The following is a 21,818-nucleotide window of genomic DNA, read 5'->3' as shown; positions in this document are numbered from 1 at the left end:
CTTCTGTAAACCTGGCTTGGTCCCCAGCTCTGATCTGGAATTGTTACAAGGTCTCAGGTACTCCTTCTTTCCTTATGTGTTGTATGTAGGGATGAGTTTCACTGAGTGGGAAGATAGCCTGGAAAGATGGTGAAAGGCTCACAGAACCACGGGGCCCTCGCCCTCTGGAATGGTTAGTGTTGGGGTGTTCTGTGCCTGCAGTTCTTACGTAGGTGCTTGTAAAAACAGAAACTAGTGTGTGTCTCTTTATTTGCTTTGTGCTCACTGTAGGCTGTCATCTTATAAAAGTTCCCCATTTTTATTTTTAGATATAATACTTTGCCAAGCAGAAGAACTCTGAAAAATTCAAGATTAGTGAGTAAGAAAGATGATGTTCATGTCTGTATCATGTGTTTACGAGCCATCATGAATTATCAGGTATGTGTTTGCTTCAGTTCTCTATAAGATTCTGTTGGAATCAGACTCAGATCTCTCGCTCTCTCTCCCCCATGTGTGTGTTGATGTTTGTGTATCTCTTTGAAGTACAGATCATGACTTAATGAGAGTCTATTCAGAAAAATCTGATTCATTTTACTGTTAAATATTTAGTTCTGTGGCTGCATATTTCAGTACTTATAATTTATCATGTGTGATAAGTGATCCTGCATTACTTGGGAAAAATTTGTGAGCACCATGGGAAGTAGTCCTCCAGTTGTGGGTAATGTTTCATTACCACTGAAACAGTGGTAATGAGGTACCTGGTCAGTGGCTTCTGTTGCGGTCAATCAAGAGGTTATAGTTATTGTGTGTTAAAACCAGTGGTTCCCAGTCTCCTCAAGGGGCGTGGGGAACACTGTTAAAGTGCACATTCCTGCTCTGGCTGGCTCTGCGGTGGGCTGAGCTCAGTCTGGGAAACGGTATAGCCATGCACTTTTGGTTAATCCTACACAACCATGGAAAATGAATGCCCGCAAGATGTAGGGTAAATGAATGGGGCCATAAGTGTAGATAAACCAAATGGGGTAAGAATTAGAAAAAAAAAAAAAAAAAAAGGATTCTGTTTAAAACTCAGATTCCCAGGTTGGAGACTAGATACATAAGGGTTGAGGTTAGCACTCCAATTGGGAGTGTGAATGGACTGTGTGAAGGCAAGCGTGCTTTGGCCTTCCCCCACCAAGTAGAATTTTTGTGGTGCTTCACCCGATGGAGACAGTCTTGTAAGTACTGAGAATGCTGCAGTCCGTAAAAGTGTGTTGGGAACTCACTCTCCCGAGAGGGTAATCAAGGCAGCACCGCAAACGTATAGCATTCCGTATCCTAACGATGACAAAGTGGGCCCGAAGCCAGCTACCACATGGTGCGCCTCTCAGGTTTTTATGCCTGTGAGTTCTTGCATCCACACATCCCTGTAAGACTGGTAGTGTTACTCTTCCTATTCTATTGTTGAGGAAACTGAGAAGTTAAGCAATAGCCTCCACAGTACATGGCTAATGAATTGTACAAGGTTCGAGTCTAGGAAGGCTTTGAACCCAGGGAATTATTTTTACTAAATACTGCAGAAAAAGTAATCAGAAGTAGGGACAGAAGTGCCAAATGTGTATATATAGTTTTAGATTTCCCAGATTGGCTACTAGGAGAGTGTCACTGAGGAGACAGAATTTATGAAAAGTAAGTGAGGAGTAAGGCAAAGAGAAGATGAAAGCAGAAATATCAGGGATTAATTAGAATCTTATAGATCAGTGAAAGATATGGCTTTATTACAAATAGAAACCACCAAAGCATTCTGAGGGGGTAGTGGGACAACTGCTTTGATCGGATCTTTTTTTTTTTAAAGATTTATTTATTTATTATGTATACAATGTGTGTGTTTGCATGTACACCTGCACGCCAGAAGAGGGCGCCAGATTTCCTTTTAGCTGGTTGTGAGCCACAATGGGATTGCTGGGAATTGAACTCAGGACCTCGGGAAGAGCAGGCAGTGCTCTTAACCTCTGAGCCATCTCTCCAGCCCTTGATCGGATCTTTATGGCTTCTATGTTTAGCATTGGCCTTTGGGTGCAGAGGCAACAGGAGGTAGGCTGTCCCGGAGGTTACTGGCAGCAGCTTGGGTGAGTTGTAGTGGCGGTGTGGTTCAGAATTGTAGGAGGAGAGATGAGGAAAATAGCTAGGCTCTAGATCTCTCTGGATGGAGGCCACAGCATTTGTTGGGTATTGAGGGAGAAGGTGAGCTGAAGTGGGTACTTGGATAAGCCAGTCTGAACACTGAGGGGTAGGTGTGACAGAGATATTTGAAAATAATTTGGAAAAAAATGGTATCAGAAACCTTGATAATGGGCTAGTATGTAGAGAGGGAGTTCTTAATATGAACCTTTAAGGCACTCCATTTAAATGTCAGAGAGAGATAAGCCAAGAAGAAAGTCTGAGAAATAGCTAAGAGGGCAGAAGCCAGGAAGAGGAAAAGCCTCAAGCTGTGTCTGATGCTACTGCTAAGTCATGCAAGATGAATGAGGCTCAGCAAGAAGCTTTAGCTAAGTTCACATCCATGGTGATCTTGGCAAGAACAATTTGAGGGGAGGGAGGTGGAAGGAGTGGCTTTCGGAGCACACAGTAAGAGAAGAACTCTAGACCCTGAGTGTTTGAAGGGACTTTGCTACAAAGGGTAGCAGTGAAATGGGAAGGTGTCAAGCTAGGGTTTTGTTGCATATTGTATTTATGCTAATGGCGATGAATCAGTAGAGAGAGACAACTAGGCCTGCATAACTTTCAGAACATTTCATATTTTCTGTCCCCTTACTCCCCAAGATAGGGCTTCTCTGTGTAGCTTTGGCTGTCCTGGACTTGCTTTGTAGACCAGGCTGGCCTCAAACTCACAGAGATCTGCCTCCCTCTGCTCCTCTGAGTGCTGGAATTACAGGTGTGTACCAATGCACCTGTCTGTTTTTATTTTTGAGGCAGGATCTCAGGTAAACCAGGCTGGATTTGAACTCCTGATCTTCAGGCTTGCACCCCAAAGTGCTAGGATTACAGCTGTGTGTCACCATGCTGGCTCATATACTGTTCTTGAGTAGATGAGAGGGAGTGAGGTCAAGGATTATAGTGGAGGGTCTGGCCTCAGATCAGAGCATAGAAGTGTTTATTATCTCTGAGAGGAGATGTGCCTGGCAGATTGACATGATAGGAACATTAGAAAGTTTTGGTTGTTTTGGACACGGTGCCTTGCTACGTGGTGCGTGCTGATCTCCAACATGTCATTTTCCTGTCTTAGCCTCAAGAGGTTTTTTTTTTTTTTTTCCCTTATTTTTCCCTTGTATGCTGGTTGCGTATATTTTCTCAGCGCGAGAGGAAGAAGAGCAAAACTGTGTGTTCATTTAGAAAAGACAGTAGTTGCTCAGTTTAGCAGAAGCTAGATCCTTGTTGTGGACTGGCTTGTTTGTATGGAGTGATGGAGAAGTGTGTGTGTCACAATGGCCATTGCCAGAGGTGGTGGTGGTAATGAGAGGTGGAGTAGAAGCTAGGAATAGTCAACCCTAGGTGTGTGGTAGAATCATCCTGTATGCTTGAAAAATTCAGATTTCAAGGTTTTGTCTTTGAAATGCAGAGTAAACTGACCTGGGTGGATCTTGGCAGTTCAACCAGGGGTTGGTTTTGTTTGGTCTTCAAAGTGACTTAATGAGTATACAAGTTTTGAATCACTAGAGTAGAGTCTTTTCTTAGTTTAATAAAGAAAACTACAAACAAGGCAGCCCAGCTAGGGGACAGGGATCCATAGGCAGGCAACAAAGCCAGAGACAGCCCCTGCTCCCATTGTTAGGGGACCCACATGATGACACATATGTGTAGGGGCCCTAGGTCCAGCCCATATATGCTCTTCGGTTGGTGGTTCAGTTTCTTTGAGGCCCCCTGGGCCCAGGTTAGTTTACTCTGTAGGTCTTCCTGTGGTGTCCCTGACCCATTTGGCTCCCTCAATCCTTCCTCCCACTCTTCCACAAAACTCACTGAGCTCAGCCTATTGTTTGGCTGTGGCTTTCTACATCTTTTTCTATCAGCTGTTTGATGAAGCCTCTCAGAAGACAGTTAATCTGGGCTCCTGTCTGCAAGCATAGCAGAGTATCATTAATAGTGTCAGGGGTTGGCTCTCTCCAATCACTTAGTTCTGCTTTGAATTAATGTGCCAGGGTGGGTAGGTACCCGTGTGTGTGTGTGGGGTGTTTCCCTTCTCTAAGAAAAAGGGAAGAGGATAATAAGGGGAGGACGATGTGAGGTGGGACTGGGATTAGAGGAGAGAGAGGGCTGCGATCAGCCTGGAAAGAGATGAAATAAATAAGTAAATGGAAAAAAAAAAAAAGAGAAAGAAAAGCATTCATAAATAATGGAAGGATGATCTCCCTCAAAGTACCCTTGATAATGGATGTTATCAGTTCCAAAACTTTTGGAAAAGAAGCATGTTCTGACACTCATGAGCTCAGCTGCCTCTGTAGAAGACATGAGTTACATGAAGAAGAAATGTTCGTGGGTTGTGGCAGTGCTAGAGTTTGGGTCTAGGGTTTGCACTCATATGAGGCAGACTCTTCCACTGAGCTATACTGCCACCCCAAGTGGTTTTTTTTTAATTAATATTAAAACTTCTTGTAATGCTTTTCTTTTCCATCTGCATTTTAGTATGGTTTCAACATGGTCATGTCTCATCCACACGCTGTCAATGAGATTGCACTAAGTCTGAACAACAAGAATCCCAGGTAAGCATCTTTTGTAACGTTCAAGTCTAAATCTTATCAGGGAGGCGGAGAGCTACTCAGCAGTTAATTGTAGAATCGAAAAACTTCCAAGAGTGGCTTCCCCAAGCAGACTGAGGGTGGCCATAAACCCTGCGGTTTTATGGCCACTGTGTAGAGTTTCTCCCTTTGGCCCTGTTACAGAGTTGAACACTGGCGGCGGCTCTTGCTCATTGCTCTTTTTGACCTTCCAGTCCCTGGGTGACCTGGTTCTTTGCATATCTATTGACAATTTTGATGGGCAGGACTGGGTTTCCAGTTCACCCAGGTGGGGAGACCAGAGGAATCTTGATAAGAGTTTAGCTACACCAGCGAACATGAAATCCAAGCATCCCTCTAGACCCTTGCTTATGTTTCCTGTTACCTGTGCACACGTAGCTTAGTTAAGAACAGAAGAGATGGGAGGGAGGGACTGGGAGGGAATGAGGGATCGGGACACGGCTGGGGTACAGAGTTAATAAAATGTAACTGATAAGAAAAAAATAAAATACAAAAAAAAAAAAAAGAACAGAAGAGAACACAAATGCCTGCATGCATTCTTTCCTTTTATGTGGACCATCAAGGCCAGAATTGCATGTGGTAGTTATTTTACTAACTGTCTGCTTTTTTGGTTGTTGTATTTTGTCTTCTGATGATGTCTGCATTTCAGTTGTATAACACTATACTTCGAATACCTTTTTAAGAACTGGAATATCAAAAAACTACTAATTCCTCTTAAAAAAAACCTATTATAAATTGGATCTTTTAACTTAGAAGGGAATACAAATTGTAAAGTCTTGTATACATATTGTATATTTTGGTTTTGAGGTTACTTTTGTAGTTTACTAAAATCCAAAATAGCCATGCTTCCTTGTTCCTGCCTTCCACCACAGGATAGCCATTATTCACTTTTTTAAAGACAATTGGCATTGTGGGGTATCAGTACAGTCTTTGTTAAGAGGTTGGCAGTAGTTTTTATTCTAGAATAAAGATGAAATGCTAAAGTAGTCTTATGATGAAGAAACAATGCTGTTTCTTTCTTCACATTTTATTTGCAAACTTTGAATTCCTTTCTAGCTTCTTCTTCCAGAATGATTTCAGATGCAACTTTATTTTCTTGAGTCAGAGAAAATATTTTTTTGTTAGCACAGCTGTAATCTGACGCTTTCCTGGTCTCCTGTATAAGAAGAGAAATACTAGAAACTTGTTCTGTGGGATTTTCATGGCTCTGTTTCTGCAAGAGAAATGCAAAACATTAATTCCAGTTGATTTTGATTTTTGCCATATTAGGCTCTGGACAGTTGAAATTGACCATCACACACACCTTGCACATTCACTGAAGATCTTGTACTTAGGAAGGTTGAAGAATGGGCTCTGTGTCCTTAAGTTACCGGAGGTTTAATGAATGTGTGGGCCAGTGCTCTTATTCCTCGACTATTCACCCTGGAAGGAGCCGCTGACTCATGATGTCTCTTTCAGTGATTTTTGTTTTTTCTTTTCTCTTCTTGTTTTGACAGAACAAAAGCTCTTGTCTTGGAGCTGTTGGCAGCCGTTTGTCTTGTCAGAGGCGGGCATGAAATAATTTTATCAGCTTTTGATAACTTCAAGGAGGTAGGATGCATAGTTTTGATAACAGTCCACAAATGTCTCACATTTTTTGATAGAGTGATTCACCTTTTCGTTGATTCTAGCACTAATGGAGCATAGATAGCTAAATTTTCCTGAGACATTACCTAGAGGGAAACCATGGTTTTAGTTTAAGTGCCTTGCATATCTGAAAGATGCTGTCTGTGGGTGTCTCATTAGCATCATATGTTAAAATGATTTGCAGTATTCGCTTTCCTTTCAGGCATGGGGAACAGTCATATAGAAAACAGGCTTTGCTATACATACACTGAATTAAGGTTTTTACAGTATAAATTCCACTAAGTTTTATGAACTCTTTCATCTTATTTACTTCTCTCATATCCTATTTATATTCATTGCTTCACTGCATGCTAGCTATATAAAACCCACCAAACCTGTCAAATAAAGATACCCTTTGTAGGATTTTGTAATTTTAACTGAGAGGTGCTATTTCACACACACATGAATAAAAGTTAAAACGAGGTGCAGGAGTTCACACAGGGGCAAAACATCTAGGGTAGAATGGTTGTAAAATGATGACATGGCTACAGGTCAGTCTGGGCTGCATGAGACTGATGTTCCCCCAAATAAGAAAAACACACAGCAGCAATGACGATGAAGGAAGAGCAGACATATTTGGCTGAAATTGAGACTGAGGGCTGGAGATATGTTTCAGCAGTATCAGTGGTAGGTGTTATGGCATTCACCTAGCATGTACAAAGCTCTAGGTTTAGTTTCTAGTGGAGAGAAGACTGATCTAAGAAACAGAGGTCGTTACACATAGGTAATAATATATGAGTCTGCTATGAAAATATGAAGACATCTCTACTAAGAAGTAGCCAGTTTCTCTTTGGTTTAGTGCTGTGGCCAAGCAGACTGCTTCTATATTCCTAGTGTCTATGCCTCCCATCTCAGGCCACTTTAAGTAGGGAAAATTACAAACAGCCCTGGGAGAATGTTGAAGGCACTCAGAGCCCCAGGTTCTCCTAGAACCCTCAGCCAACGTATGCCTTAGCCAGGCAGTACTACTTAATTCCAAATATTTCTGGATTAAGACTCAAGCTAGCTAGATGTAATGGTGTATGCCTTTAGTCCCAGCACTTGAAAACAGAAGCAGGTGGATTTCTGTGAGTTCCAGGGGTCTCAATCAATACATCAATCAGGCAACTAACCACTCTTGAGGCCAAGCTGGTTTAAGATGTGGTTCCCTGAGGGGCTTTCAGATGTTCTGCCATCTTTACTGAGTCTTCATAGAAGCTTGTGGATATGTTTCTTGAACCGTTCTCTAGTGCAGAACCAGTTACATACACATCTTTAATTTTATAGAGGAATTTCATACAGCTGGCATACCCCAAGCCACATGGACATGCCAGTGGCCATGGTGAGATCGGCATCTGTATTTTGAATTTGGAACTTCTATGAAGCACCACTGACGTTTGCACTTAGAAGTGTGTGACTGTCCTGAAGGAAATAAAGGAAATGAATTTGACAGGATTCCCTGACTGTGGGGAGGGAGGGAAAGTGAAAGGGAGGGAGGGAGGTAGGCAGGGGCGGGGGAGATTCCTGTCATGGCCTGAGAGTTTTAACCTTTGACCTGGGGTGCACACTACTGCCCTTGGCCAGTTGCTCCTATCCCTAGCTAGTGCTTAATGAGGCTGATACATACCTGTGTTCTTATTGCCAAACAAAGAGACTGCCAAATAATTCATTAAATCTATCCAGCCTCAGTGCTAGTGAAATCATACCTGAGTTCTAATATGATAATGAGTGATAGGGAATCTTGATGTTTACACATGGCTTGGAAAATAAATGAATTTCAGAGGGAAGGATATATAAGTGCTTATGTGAGTCTATATGTCATGTATAAATATGCATACACTTTACATCTATAAATAAGGGGGTATGATTTTAAAATGCAAGGTAAAGAGCATATGTTGCTGATGCAATCTCCAATCCTTTTAAATTTATTCTTTATTAATTTATTCACTTTATTTCTCAATTGTAGGCCCCCCTTCCTCCCTCCTATCTTCTATTCCCCTTCCCTAATCCTCAGAAGGGTGGAATCCTCCTTCCCCACCATCTGACCCCAGCCTATCAAGTCTCATTAGGACTACCTGGATCCTCTTCCTCTATAGCCTGGCAAGGCTGCCCCACCAGGAGAAATGATCAAAGAATGGACAACAGAGTCCATGTCAGAGACAGCCTCTGCTCACCTTATGAGGGAACCCAAATGGAGACTGAGCTGCTTATCAGCCACATCTGAGCAGGGGGTCTAGGTCCTCTCCATGCATGGTCCTTGGTTGGTGCATCAGTCTCTGAAACTTCCGCTGAGCCCAGATTTGCTGGCTCTGTTGGTCTTCTCATAGAGTTCCTGTCCCCTCCATGTTCTTCTATCCTCCCACTCTTCCCTACGACTCCCTGTGCTTTGCCCAAAGTTTTTCTTTGGGCAGAATCTGCTTCGATTCCCTGCTGGGTGGAGGTGGAGATGCTCCATCATACAACACGGATATTTGCTTAACCATGTTCATAGCAGCTTTATTCATAATAGCCAGAATCTGGAAACAACCTAGATGTCCCTCAGCTGAAGAGTAGATACAGAAATTGTGATTCATTTACACAATGGAATACTACTCGGCTATTTAAAACAAGGAAATCTTGAAATTTGCAGGCAAATGGATGGAACTAGAAAAGATTATCCTGTGTGAGGTAACACAGAATCAGAAAGACATGCATGGTATATACTCACTCATAAGCGGATATTAGCTATATAATACAGAACAACCATGCTACAATCCACAGACCTAAAGAAGCTAGATAACAAGGAGGACCCAATGAAGGATGCTTAGTTCTCATTCAGAAGGGCAAATAGAATAGACACCGAAAGTGGTTGAAAAGAGGGACAGGATGGGAACATACTATAATGTCTAATCCTTACTGTGAGGCCATAAATGAAAATATCACATCTTATGTTTTAATATCACATTAAGACTGTCACATGTCAAGTCTTGTCTACCCTGGAAACACTTAGTACATGCTCAATCATGACCGTAGCTATAATATAACTTGTCTCTGGTAATATAGCTTTAATAACCATCTGATTATACTGTTAGTCAAATTATATATTAAAACTGCATCAGATCTGAATTAAAGCTTGCCATTTAGGAGCTGCTTTGGTTTTGTTTTCTCATACTTTTACATAGAAGACATACAGATGCATGCAGAGTCTCTTGTGTCAAGAATTTAGGTGTTAGAATTGTGCGTGTTTTAGCTATTTAGGGGATGCGAAACTAAGAACATGTTTAGTTCAAGAAAAAGAAACTCCTAAATCCAGTCAGGTGCAGGTAGTGATGAAAGTGGAATTCTGACCAGTACATGTTTAAAGCTTCAACAAAAGTGTCATTTCTGGAATCCTTTATTTGCTCTTATAGCCGGCATTTTACCACTTTGTGGCTTCCTTTCTCTCCCCCGACCCCCACCCTTCTCAACCCCCTTTTCACACTTTTAAACCCCAAACACTAGATAAGGGAGAAAAAAAGGATAGAGAAGAAAGGGGGTGTCGATATTGTTAGATTACCTACTGCTGATTAGGAGCTTTAAGGTCCTTGGGACAAGTTTGGTCTTTGCCATCAGGATATCTAACTTTTCTTGTTGTTGCTTCTTTGTTCTCTACCACGTAACAGACTTCAAACATCACCATCTAACTACTAAACAGCAACAACTCTGCCTCTTGGGGCCCCGGCATTTCTGTACCCTCTGAAAAATTCCCAGAATTCCCAAAGTCACACACTTGCAGAAAATATCTGCAGGTAGCAAAACCACACTCCTGCTAGAGCACAAGGCAAATCATAGTCACCTGCTGTGAAGCAGCTTCATATTTCCATACCTGGGAATATAACAAAAACATATTCTTATAGTCTTTCTGTATTTTTGTTTTTGTTTTTTTAATATAATTTTTATTTTTTATATTAATTACAGGTTATTTACTTTGTATCCCAGCTGTAGCCCCCTCCCTCATTCCCTCCCAATCCCACTCTCCCTCCCTCATCTCCTCACTGCTGCTCTCTAAGTCCACTGGTAGGGGAGGTCCTCCTCCTCTTCTATCTGACCCTAGTTTATTAGGTCTCTTCAGGACTGGCTGCAATGTCCTCCTCTGTGGCCTAGCAGGGTTGCTCCTCCCTCGGGGGGAGTGGGGAAGGTCAAAGAGCCCACCACTGAGTTCATGTCAGAGACAGTCTCTGTTACCCTTACTAGGGAAACCCACTTGGATGCTGAGCTGCCATTGGCTATGTCTGAGCAGGGGTTCTAGGTTATATCCATGCATGGTCCTTGGTTGGAGAATCAGTTTCAGAAAAGACTCCTGTGCCCAGATATATTTGGTCCATGTGGTACTCCTGTCCTCTCTAGGTCTTACTATCTCCCCCTTCTTTCAAATGATTTCCTGCACTCTGCCCAAGGTTTGGTTATGAGTCTCAGCATCTGCTTTGATACACTGCTAGATAGAGTCTTTCAGAGGCCCTCTGTGGTAGGCTCCTGTCCTGTTTCTTGTTTTCTCCTACTTCCAATGTCTATCCTATTTGTCTTTCTAGGTGAGGATTGATCATTTTACCCCAGAACCTCTTCTTGTTTATCTTCTTTAGGTGTACAGATTTTAGTATGTTTATCCTATCTTATAGGTCTAGTATCTACTTATAAGTGAGTATATACTGTGTATGTCTTTCTGCTCCTGGGATACCTCACTCAGGATGATCTTTTCTAGATCCTACCATTTGCCTACAAATTTCATGATTTCCTCGTTTTTAATTGCTGAGTAGTATTTCGTTGTGTAAAAGTACCACAATTTTCATATCCATTCCTCCGTTGAGGGACATCTGGGTTGTTTCTAGGTTCTGGCTATTATGAATAAAGCTTCTACAAACATGGTTGAACAAATGTCCTTGTTGTGTACTTGAGCATCTTTTGGATATATGCCTAGGAGTGGTATAGCTGGATCTTGAGGTAGCCCTATTCCTAATTGTCTGAGAAAGTGCCTGATTGATTTCTGAAGTGTGTGTACCAGTTTACATTCCCACCAGGAATGGAGGAGGGTTCCTCTTTCTCCACAACCTCTCCAGCAACTGATTAACACCTTCAGAAAAGTGGCTGGATACAAAATTAACTCAAAAAACTCAGAAGCCCTCCTATATAGCAAAGGCAAAAGGGTCAAGAAAGATATTAGGGCAACAACACCCTTCACAATAGCCACTAACAACATAAAGTACCTTGGGGTGACTCTAACCAAGCAGGTGAAAGACCTGTTTGCAAAAAGTCTCTGAAGAAAGAAATTGAAGAAGATATCAGAAGATGGAAAGATCTCCCATGCTCATAGATTGGTAGGATTAACATTGTGAAAATGGCCATTCTGCCAAAAGCAATCTACAGATTCAATGCAATTCCCATCAAAATACCAACACAATTCTTTACAGACCTTGAAAGAAAAATTCTCAACTTCATATGAAAAAACAAAAAACCCAGAATTTCTAAAATGATACTGTACAACAACAGGTTGTCTGGAGGTATCTCCATCCCTGACCTCAAGCTGTACTATAGAGCAACAGTAATAAAAACTGCATGGTATTAGCATAGAAACAGAAAGGTGGATCAATGGAACCAAAGAGAAGACCCAGAAATGAACTCACACATCTATGGGTACTTGATTTTTGACAAAGAAGCCAAAACCATTCAATGGAAAAAAGGCAGCATCTTCAACAAATCGTGCCGATCCAACTGGATGTCTACATGCAGAAAAATGAAAATAGATCCATATTTATCACCCTGCACAAAACTAAAGTCCAAGTGGATCAAAGACCTCAGCATAAAACCAAATATACTAAACTGTTTAGAAGAAAAAGTGGCTAAGAGCCTAGAACTCATTGGCACAGGAGACAACTTTCTTTCTGCAGTTTTTAAAAGAAACCAGAATTCTAAAATTCTCACTACTGTTCTGTTAGTTTAGGTTCTGCTTCTCTTGGCCTCTGTCTTTGCATCAGAGAGACCATGTTGTGTTGTCTAGTATCCCATGCAGCTGTGTGTTCTTTGCCTGCATTTACCTGAAGCTGCTGGACGAGATATAATGCTATTCTGCTCAGTGCTTCTTAAATTCCTTTCTTTTCGTTTTCTCCTGTCTTCCTGTGAGTCAGTTGTTTTCTTACGTATCATAGCAAAGAGTGTTGGGGGTTTTTTTTGTTTTGTTTTGTTTTTAGTCATTTTAGCTTGAAATTTCATTGGAGACTTCTGGATTTAGGGAAGCTTGGGGCTAATGCTTTATGCAGGATGCCTGGAGTGTTTTGGTCAGTGGATGACATACATGGAACCACCTATGGTGGAGAGCACCAGGCCACACCAGAGACTTCTCACTTTTAGCCGGTAGCAGGAATTACTCCCTCCCTTTCTTGAGCCAATATGTCTGTTCTGTCGAAGTTGACCAGGTGTAAAGGTTAACACAAATGTGAAAAGAAGCAACATGTTTTTGGCTCTTGATACATATGATTCTGTTTTTTTCTCATGATTCTTACTGTCAAAGATACCAACAATATCACTATATTTTTTAAAAGTTTTTTTTATTATTGTGAGTGTGTGTATGTGAGAGCTAGATCAGGAGAGTGGAAGGGTGGGGGCGGGGAGACTTTGAACCAATGCTCACGTCATGGTGATCATGTGATGGTCAGAGGACAGTCTTATGGGAGCTGATTCCTTCCTTTCATCTCACCTTCTAGTTACTGAACTCAGTTACCAGGCTTGTATTGCAAGCAATTTTGCCAATCATCTTGCTTGTCCTCATTTTGTTTGCAAAAGAGTCTTGCCCTGAAAGTTCTTACATCTAAAGTTTGTGCTGAGGAATAGAGAGCACATAGCTTGGGGCTGGAGAGATGGCTCAGTGGATAAGAGCACTCCCTGTTCTTTCAAAGGTCCTGAGTTCAATTCCCAGCAGCTACATGGTGGCTTAAAACCATTTGTACTGGAATCTGATGCCCTCTTCTGGCATGAAGATAGAGCACTCATACATAAAATAAATAAAATCTTTAAAAAGGAAAAAAAAGAGCACATAGTTTAATGTAATCTGAAGGCTATTAACCCAATTTTATAGGATATTGCTTATTGTGGTTCTCAATTTGTGGATCACAACCCCTTTGACAGAGGCAAACCTCTCTCCCCCAAAATATTTAAATTACAATTCGTACATAGCAAAATTACAGTTATGAAGTAGCAAGAAAAATAATTTTATGATTGGAGTCATCACAACACAAGGAACTTTATTTTAAAGAGTCGCAGTGTTAGGAAGGTTGAGAACCACTGGCTTATGAGATGAGGTTGGGTCAAAGGCCAACATAACTGAGCAAGCATATCCATTAATTGCATCAATGTATATGGTGGTGAGCTCAAGTGATATAACTTCATATGGCAGTTTGTACCCTAAAAGGAGAGTGTGAGTGGTTGAGGACTAGATCACTAAAAGCCAACCGCTGTATTCCTCAACTTTTTTTTTCTTCTAAGAACAATTAAACAAAAGGAATTAACGCATCTGGTTTGGGTGCTGAAGTGTCTTCTCATGAAAATTTATGCTCCTGAAATGAGGACCAGGGTGAGAACAAGGGGCCATCTGTTTTTCCTTATTGGTTCATTTAGCCATATGAAAACGACATACAGCTATCTCCTTGAAGTTCTTTCTTAGTTACATGGCTGTATACATTTTTGAACAACATTGAGTCTGTGAGATGGAAAGAAACACTTTTGGAATCCAGAAATATCTTTGTATTAGTTCAGGGTCTTATTTGTAAAAAGCAGAAAAGAGAGGGTTGATGAAGGAGATCAAGAAAAGAAAAAAAGAAGGAGAGAGAGAAAGGTGACAAGGAGCCTATAGAACAGCCTTAGAGAGTAGCAGGCACTGCTGGTGTGCTAGCCTTTGGATAGCCTGTGGGTGTAGCCTTGAGCTGAGCCTCCCTCAGCAAATTTTGGAGTTTTCTGGTCATGCTGTTTCTTTTCTTCCAAGCAGCATGGACCTGGCCTAGAAACCCATGGGCTCATAAAACCCTGCCTCCTGTGAAGAGCCTTGACCAGCCCTCATTGAAGATTCAGGAAATTTCTAGTTTGGGTCCAACCTATATATTGTTATCAACCTATACATTGTTCTCTTTTTCTGTAGCCTTCCTCCTTTCACTCCTTGTTATGTTTTTTGATACAGTTGAGAAATTGCCCTACTTTTAAAAGGCACTTTTAAAATGTGGTAAAGAAAGCATACATTTGGGGTCATAGGAAAAGTAATAAAGCCCAGAAGACTGCCATAGACCAGTCTGCTGTGACACCATTGATAAAACCTGAGTCTGTCAGGGTGCTGGAAGGTATCCCTGGACTTCCTCAGAATTCCAAAATCACTTATAACTGTTTTCAACTGTTTCTATACTGTCAACATCAGGCTAAGCAAAAAAGAGCTCTACTTTGGTTAGTAAATGCCCTACCCCTCCCACTTCTGAACTTCCATATAGACTCACAGAGTCCTCTAAAATGACTCACTCAAGGTCACCAGCTCTTTTGAATGCAAGACTTTCGGCAGTAGCTCTTATCCCCATCCAGATGCAAGATTTGCTAAGAAGGCTGATGTGGTTTAGCTACTGAGCATCTGAAAGCACTTGTACTATGCATTATTAACTTGATTTAAGAAAGCCTGTCAGGAGTTATTCACAGTGGTCCAAACTGGACAGGAAAAAAAGAACAGACATTTTGGTTTGTTCCTAGAATTCCTTTGAGTTTAATTTCATTGACTTCATTAGTATTTGAGGTCATACATCTATGACCTTGAGGTTATACATCTAGCCTCGGCCATCTGTTGTTCTTCCTGTTTGGATGGCAGGGTATTTTGGAACTTGGGAGCCCAGGAACCACACAGATCTGAGGCAGAAGTTATCCTAATAGAAGAGTGTCCTGGGATACCGGAGTCCAGGACTCTGAGCTCTGAGGTGGGACAGTGTCTCCATGGAAGAGCAACCTGTGAAACAGAAGGTCCAGGAACCACAAAGCTCTGGGAGGAGCCTCCTCAGCAGAGGCATTGCAGCTCCCAGGGAGGGTATCCCTGGCTGAGCTCAGGAACTGCCTCACTGCTCTTCCACTTCTTCACATCTTTGTTTCTTTGCTTTATTGCTTTTTGTTTCTTCTGATGATAGGCACACCAGGCAACAAATCTCCTAAAGGAAATTTATTAGAAGGGTCCAGGGTGGAGGGACGAAGCCAGGGTTGGCTGTCCCTGCTCCCAGAACAGACACAGGCTTTATATAGGATTTCTTTGGGGGAGGGGGGTTTGAACTTTTCAGGGCAGAGATTTCCAGAGTGAGGACTGGTAAAATTTTAAGTCCTGAGCTTGGGGAGCTTGGGAATTGGTATGGTTTTTTTTTGGGGGGAGCTCAGGGATAGGTGTATTTTTCACCCCCTTTTCCCTGCATTGGGGGGCCCATGTGTTATGATGGGAAGACCTTCCCAGACACAAGTGGGTTTTGCTGCGGTACCATCACTGCAGAGCTGCTCGGGGTAGGGTGGAGAGGAGGCGCTGCCACTGTGGACTGCTCCTGTGATGGTACCTCATGACGGCTGCAGGCTCTGCAGGCGCTGCTGCTTTGACAGAGGCCACCATTTTGACAGCTCCTGCTGCGGTATGCTCGGGGCCTACACCATCCAGGTAACTGTGGAATTATTAAACATTTTAAACATAGAAGGAAGAGTCCTTTCAACTGTCAAGCCATGGGGCCACAGTCCTGGAATGTGTTGTTACGCCAGCCTTGGACTAGGTTACCTAATTGAACAAGACACTTCTGGTTGCTCCAATTTCTGAAGTGTGGGAAACAAAGTCGTACGCAGTACCAACACCACTATGTGTCTTTGCTCACTGATGCTCTGTGCATGGACAATGCAGACATCCTAGCAGTGGTTTTACTAAGCTCTCAGGTGCCAGGGGTAGGAGTTCAGACTGAGATATCGGAGGCTGTTGCTACTTCTTTTGTGTCTGGGTCTAGTGTATCTAGGGTCTCTCAGCAAAGACACAATTGACAGGCTTCTTCACTGAGGCATCTAGTTTGGGGTCCCTGATTTCTTGAAACCTTGACTAAGCTGGGACTGTCAACCAGATGCCCTTGTAGAATTGCTCAAGGTCATGGCATTTGGCAGCCTATGAGAGTACTGTAGGAAGGGCACTGAGAGAGAGAGAGCATGTACCAGAGACAGAGGCTTAGAAGTCATGCAGAGGTGTTATTTTTGCATTCTGTGAGTTATCAATGAGGCCCTCAGACCAAAGGCCTCAACTCAGGTCCTAACTGTGGATAGCTTTGGAAAAGATAGTTTGACTGTAGAAGGACAGAACTAATAGAAAATGTGTGTGTCTGTGTATGTATAATGTAGATAGACTCCAATAACTCTTTATAAAATACCCACACATTATGGTTTATTTAACATAAAGAAAAATATATTTATAATATATTTATAACACATGCATATTTATAAAAGGGGATTGCCCAGACTGGTAGTACAGCATTGTAGGAACTGAGTAGTCCAACAGTAGGTGACTGCTTGCTGAAGAGCCAGAGAACCTGACAGCTGTCAGTGGGTAAAGCTTCGTGCCCGAGGCGTTCTGAACTGGAGCTAGAGTGTGGAGCTCCCAGGAGAGTTGCTGTCGTTGAGTCTACACTGAAAAGCCAAAGAAGCTGGAGTGTAATGTTTGTACATGGCGGTGGCAGCCATGTTTGTACTTACTCAGAAAGAATGGTGCTGGCATGCACCATTTACTTCCCAGTTTTCAGCCTGTTAGATGGTATAATCCACATTCAGGGTAGGTCTTCCCCCTCAGTCACCTCCACATGTCAGCTCCCCCAGAAACACTTCTGAGCCTCACTAGGCCTACACATCTCTCTGTGCAGACAAGTAGACACTCAGTGCCAGGCATCACATTCGCTCAGTATCTGTAGGGGAATGACCTACAGATTTTAGTTGTTTCTCATCTTCCTTTCTCCTCTTTGTTCAAGGCAATGATTTATTTCTCCTCATAATAAAAAGCTTGATAATTTTTTTTTCTTTTTTGAGACAGGGTTTCTCTGTATAGCCTTGGCTGTCCTGGAACTTACTCTGTAAACTAGGTTGACCTTGAACTCATAGAGATCCAACTGCCTCTGCCTCCTGAGCGCTAGGATTAAATACATGTGCCACCATTGCCCAATAAACTTTTTGATTAATACTAGGAAGGGTGGTACTGCTTTTTTCTAGTTAGTGGTTTTCCTAGAGGGGAAAGGAAACATTGCCTAGGGTTTCCAAGTTCATTTCTTGGTAGTAACCAAGTTCTGATCATTAAACTTCCCCCTGATGGGACTGCCCTACCAGGCCACAGGGGAGAAAGACAAACTCAGCCCTCATATGAATAGATGAGCTAAACTGTCTGGGTAGGGGGCTCCCCTATTCTGAGGAATAGGGGAGAGGGAATTCAGGAGGGAGGAGCCTATGACCTAGATGTAAATTGAATTAATTAATTTAGTGTCTTAATCCTGTAGTGAGGAAGTGAATACCTCTGTCCTGATGACTAAAGGGTGAGTGATACTTACTCATTGAAAAATCATTGAGCCAGGCGTGGTGGCCCATGCCTGTAATCACAGCACTCTGGAAAGCAGAGGCAGGTAGATCTCTGTGAGCTCAAAGCTGGCCTTGTCTCCAAATTGAGTCCAGGACAGCCAAGGCTACACAGAGAAACCCTTCTTAAGAAAACAAACAAACAAAAAGTCACTAAGTAAACTCTTTCTCAGGAACATTAATGAACACTGGAAATGTAAAAAAAAAAAAAAAAAAAATGAATTGCAGCCCCTTCCCTAAAAAGTAAGCCTCTTAGGCCAGTTGAAGAAACTTTTTTTTTTTTTTTTTTTGGTCAGTTGAAGTAGTAGGCTCTGAAAGGTAAATGGAGGATGCTGACCAAGAAGATGAATAGCTGATCAAAATAAGTCTGTGTGTGTGTGTGTGTGTGTGTGTGTGTCTGTGTGTCTGTGTGTCTGTGTCTGTGTCTGTCTGTCTGTCTATGTCTGTCTGTCTGTCTGTCTGTCTGCATTTGTTTATGGCAGATGGGTCAGAAGAACTGTGAAGCAAATGTGCCTGACCTTAATAAATAAGAATCAGTTAGGCACCATCATAATCATCATGAATTTTGACACAGGGCCTCATACTTGTCAGGCATCCCAGGCTGAGCCTAAGCCTTTCTTGTCTAGGCTACCTGGGTGCTGGGATTGCATGGGAATGCCACTGTGCCTGCTGCCTTAGGTATTCGTTGCTGCTGTAACAGATGAGTATAAACCTAGTGGCTTTAAAATGTCATCTTTTTTTTCCCCATAATTTAGTCCTATGTAGCAAAGTATAAAACAAATCAATGAAGTAATATTCTGCTCAGTTCAGAACAAGCCTGCCACTTTGCTCTTTACCCTATGTATTCTTTGGGTTCATGCCAAACTCCCAAGCCAGCAGCATGGCATCTGTTTCTATCTCTCTGTGTTATCTTATTTTCTGATTCTTTGGCTTCCTTCCTTTAAGATAATGTCCTTATCTCAAACTCCTTAACTTAATCAATGCCCATGAACCCACTTGTGTTAAGTCCAGGAATTGCTGAAGGAAGACCCCAGACTCATAGAATGCAAAAGCAAGGAACATTTATTCTGCAGAAATTTCCGGCATGCAGGGGCCGCCATTTTGTATAATGGTGATCCTGAAGTGAGCACGCAGACTCAATTTATCTAGGAGATACAGTTGGGGTGGGGCAGGTGGACTCATAGTTGTTTCTGCAGTTGGGGTCTTCATTGAGTGTTCAGGTAACAAAGTATGCCCAGTTAACAAAGAGTGTCCAGGTAACAAATTATCATTTTGACCAGCTAGACACAGCGTTTCCAACTGAACTTTAATTTGATTGATCAGGTGCTTGGGGACTTTACAGAGTTATTGTTTTTGGTTTTCAGTGAGGTCATTGAGTTATTGTATCTGGTTTCCATGGACTGTAGTTTCCTGTTCCAAGAAATAGAAACTCAGGCCTGTTCAGTCAGAAGCCAATTTTGAAGCTTGTCACCACAGAGTCAGGCTGGTTTATTAAAAATTGTTCCCCTCACTCGAACTATGTAAGGTAACATAGTCACAACATCAGGGAGGGGACATGGATCCCCTGGTGCAAGGAGTACATTATTTGTCAACATACCAGGTAAAGAGAATTAAAGATGCCATTGTATCAAGCTGGTATTTTAATTGAAGTTACGATGCCTGAGAAGAGAAAGTGAGGAGTGCTCATGAAAGCGATTATGGCTAGTAACACATACAGTCTTCAGGTTTCCAAAGCCTCAAAGCCAGGGGCCAGCAAAGGAACTGTGGTCTCCAGTCACTGGCTGTTTAGACAGCCTCTGTTAGTAAAGATATTATTCTTGGGTTTTGGCCAGAAAGCCCCTTGGCAGTGGACCCAGCATGAGATCACTGATGGGGCAAGGTGTGGGTTGGCCTATGTGGCTTGTTTCAGAATTTGCCATTGATGTCTTAGAATCCTTATGCTTCTTTCTGCGCTGACAGCCAGCTGCTGTTTGAATTTACTCTAACATTTGCAGGGCCTTCTTTCTCTGTGATCTTGGGGAAGCGAAAAGAACAGAGAAAGCAGAGAGGACCAAGGTGCTCAGAGGTATACCCAGTTATCTGGTGACCTGGCTCACAGCAATGGAGGTGCTCTTTCATCCTAACTTTAATGCAGACCCCTTTCTGGCCCGAGTACAACTCTACCCAAGGAGGAGCTTCATCTTTTTTTTTTTTTAAGTAGAGTGGCCACTTTAAAAACAGGCTATTGCTTCTAAACCCACACCCTCTGGCAACTGTAAAGCAGTTGGCACATGGGTCCTCATTCATAGTCTTAGAAGAAAAGAATACCCTGAGGAAAGCATGCTGCTGGTGATGACATGCAGCGTCTCACAGGCTTACGTGCTGGTCTGCAAACCTGGAACTTGCCTGGTTCAGTGACATTTGTGTGTTCTGTGGTTGTAAAGAGCACAAGGACAGTGAAGGGCAGGGGTTGTGTGGAGGGGTGTGTGTGTGAGTGTGTGTGTGTGTAACATTAAAGTCCAAGCCATTACAGTTTTGGTTATATCACCTCCAGGAAACATTACAGTAGAGGCTTTCATCCCTTCATTAGGATTTGGTAGTCACGTTCATGTCCAGCATTACTTTCTGCTTTCTGTTAAATGTTTATTTTTAGGGCCCCCTTGCTTTCTTCTGTGTCCACCCCACCCAGGGCTCTCTCCTTCATTCTATACAGATTTGTATGATAAAGATGTATTAAAAATACCTTTGTCGGGCTGGAGAGATGGCTCAGAGGTTAAGAGCGCTGTCTGCTCTTCCAGAGGTCCTGAGTTCAACTCCCAGCAACCACATGGTGGCTCACAACCATCTATAATGAGATCTGGTGCCCTCTTCTGGTGTGAAGTTGTATGTGTAGACAGAATATTGTATACATAATAAATCTTTTTAAAAAAATACCTTTGTCTTGTTGCTGGGTTTGGCAGTGCACGCCTACAATTCTAGCACATGGGAGACAAAGGCAAGAGGATGGGTCATTTGAAGATTTAGAGTGAGCTTGCAACTAGCCTAGACTACATGAAACTTTACCTCAAAAGAAATTATGATTTCTGTCTTGACACCTTGTATTTCAAACACCTTGTATTTGCTCTAGCTGGTGTTATAGGTTTTCTATTATGTGAAAATAGAATGAGTTTTTTTCAAGTGTCACTGAATTATAAGGTGCCAGTTGTTTTAAAGGTTTGAGATTCTAGTGCTAAGTGCAGCATTGATTGGTGAGATTTAGTCGTAGTTCTAGCATAGTTCTGAAGAGACTAGACGTGTTATTTGGGAAGAAGGGTACGATAAGTCCCATTTGTATATATTTATATGTGACAATATGTGCATCATTGCATAAAGATACTGTGGAAAGAGCTGTTGAACCCTAAGAAGAAAGTGGCAAGATTGACCATGGTTGGCCTTCTCCTATTGGTGTATGTTGATTTCTGTTGTAGGGCCGTGAGGTCCCCTACATTTTATACATCTGGCCTTCTTTCCTAGAGATGTTTGGTTATCCTTTGTTCCTCATCTGTCCTTACCACCCTTTCCTAAATGAACTCAGAGGTGATGGAGATGTCTGGGGAACTGATGAGTCATTGTATGAATTACTTAGCATGGAAGAAGTGTGATTATTGGAACTGGAGAGTTGGACAGACAATAAAAGGCACGGTGGGTGTCCCACAGATTCTTTGCCTTGAGAAGGGCAGAACTGACTGTAATGGGGATGTGGGTAAGGAGTAAATGTACACCAAGATCAGTCGTAAAAGAGACAGCTTTTAAACTTAAGAGAATTTTGCTTATTATTTCACTTCCTTATTATACTTTAACCCAAAATTC

The 21,818-nt window shown here is 42.2% G+C and overlaps 1 protein-coding gene across 3 annotated transcripts in view; it reads left to right on the top strand.

The window, feature by feature from the left end:
* Positions 1–21,818, top strand: part of Fmnl2 (formin like 2) — a 286,190-nt gene that overhangs the window by 212,624 nt on the left and 51,748 nt on the right. For all 3 annotated transcript variants that reach the window (XM_055600033.1, XM_055600035.1, XM_055600034.1), the window contains exons 7-9: positions 309–417; positions 4,639–4,715; positions 6,248–6,341. In XM_055600033.1, coding sequence (XP_055456008.1) covers positions 309–417; positions 4,639–4,715; positions 6,248–6,341 — 280 coding nt within the window. The remainder of the gene's footprint in view (positions 1–308; positions 418–4,638; positions 4,716–6,247; positions 6,342–21,818) is intronic.

The sequence above is a fragment of the Psammomys obesus genome, unplaced genomic scaffold (genome assembly GCF_907164565.1).
Source record: "Psammomys obesus unplaced genomic scaffold, mPsaObe1.curated_primary_1811, whole genome shotgun sequence".
In the NCBI taxonomy this organism is placed as follows: domain Eukaryota; kingdom Metazoa; phylum Chordata; class Mammalia; order Rodentia; family Muridae; genus Psammomys; species Psammomys obesus.
Note: the sequence above shows the minus strand (reverse complement) of the source record. Positions and strands in the feature narration are given on the sequence as shown.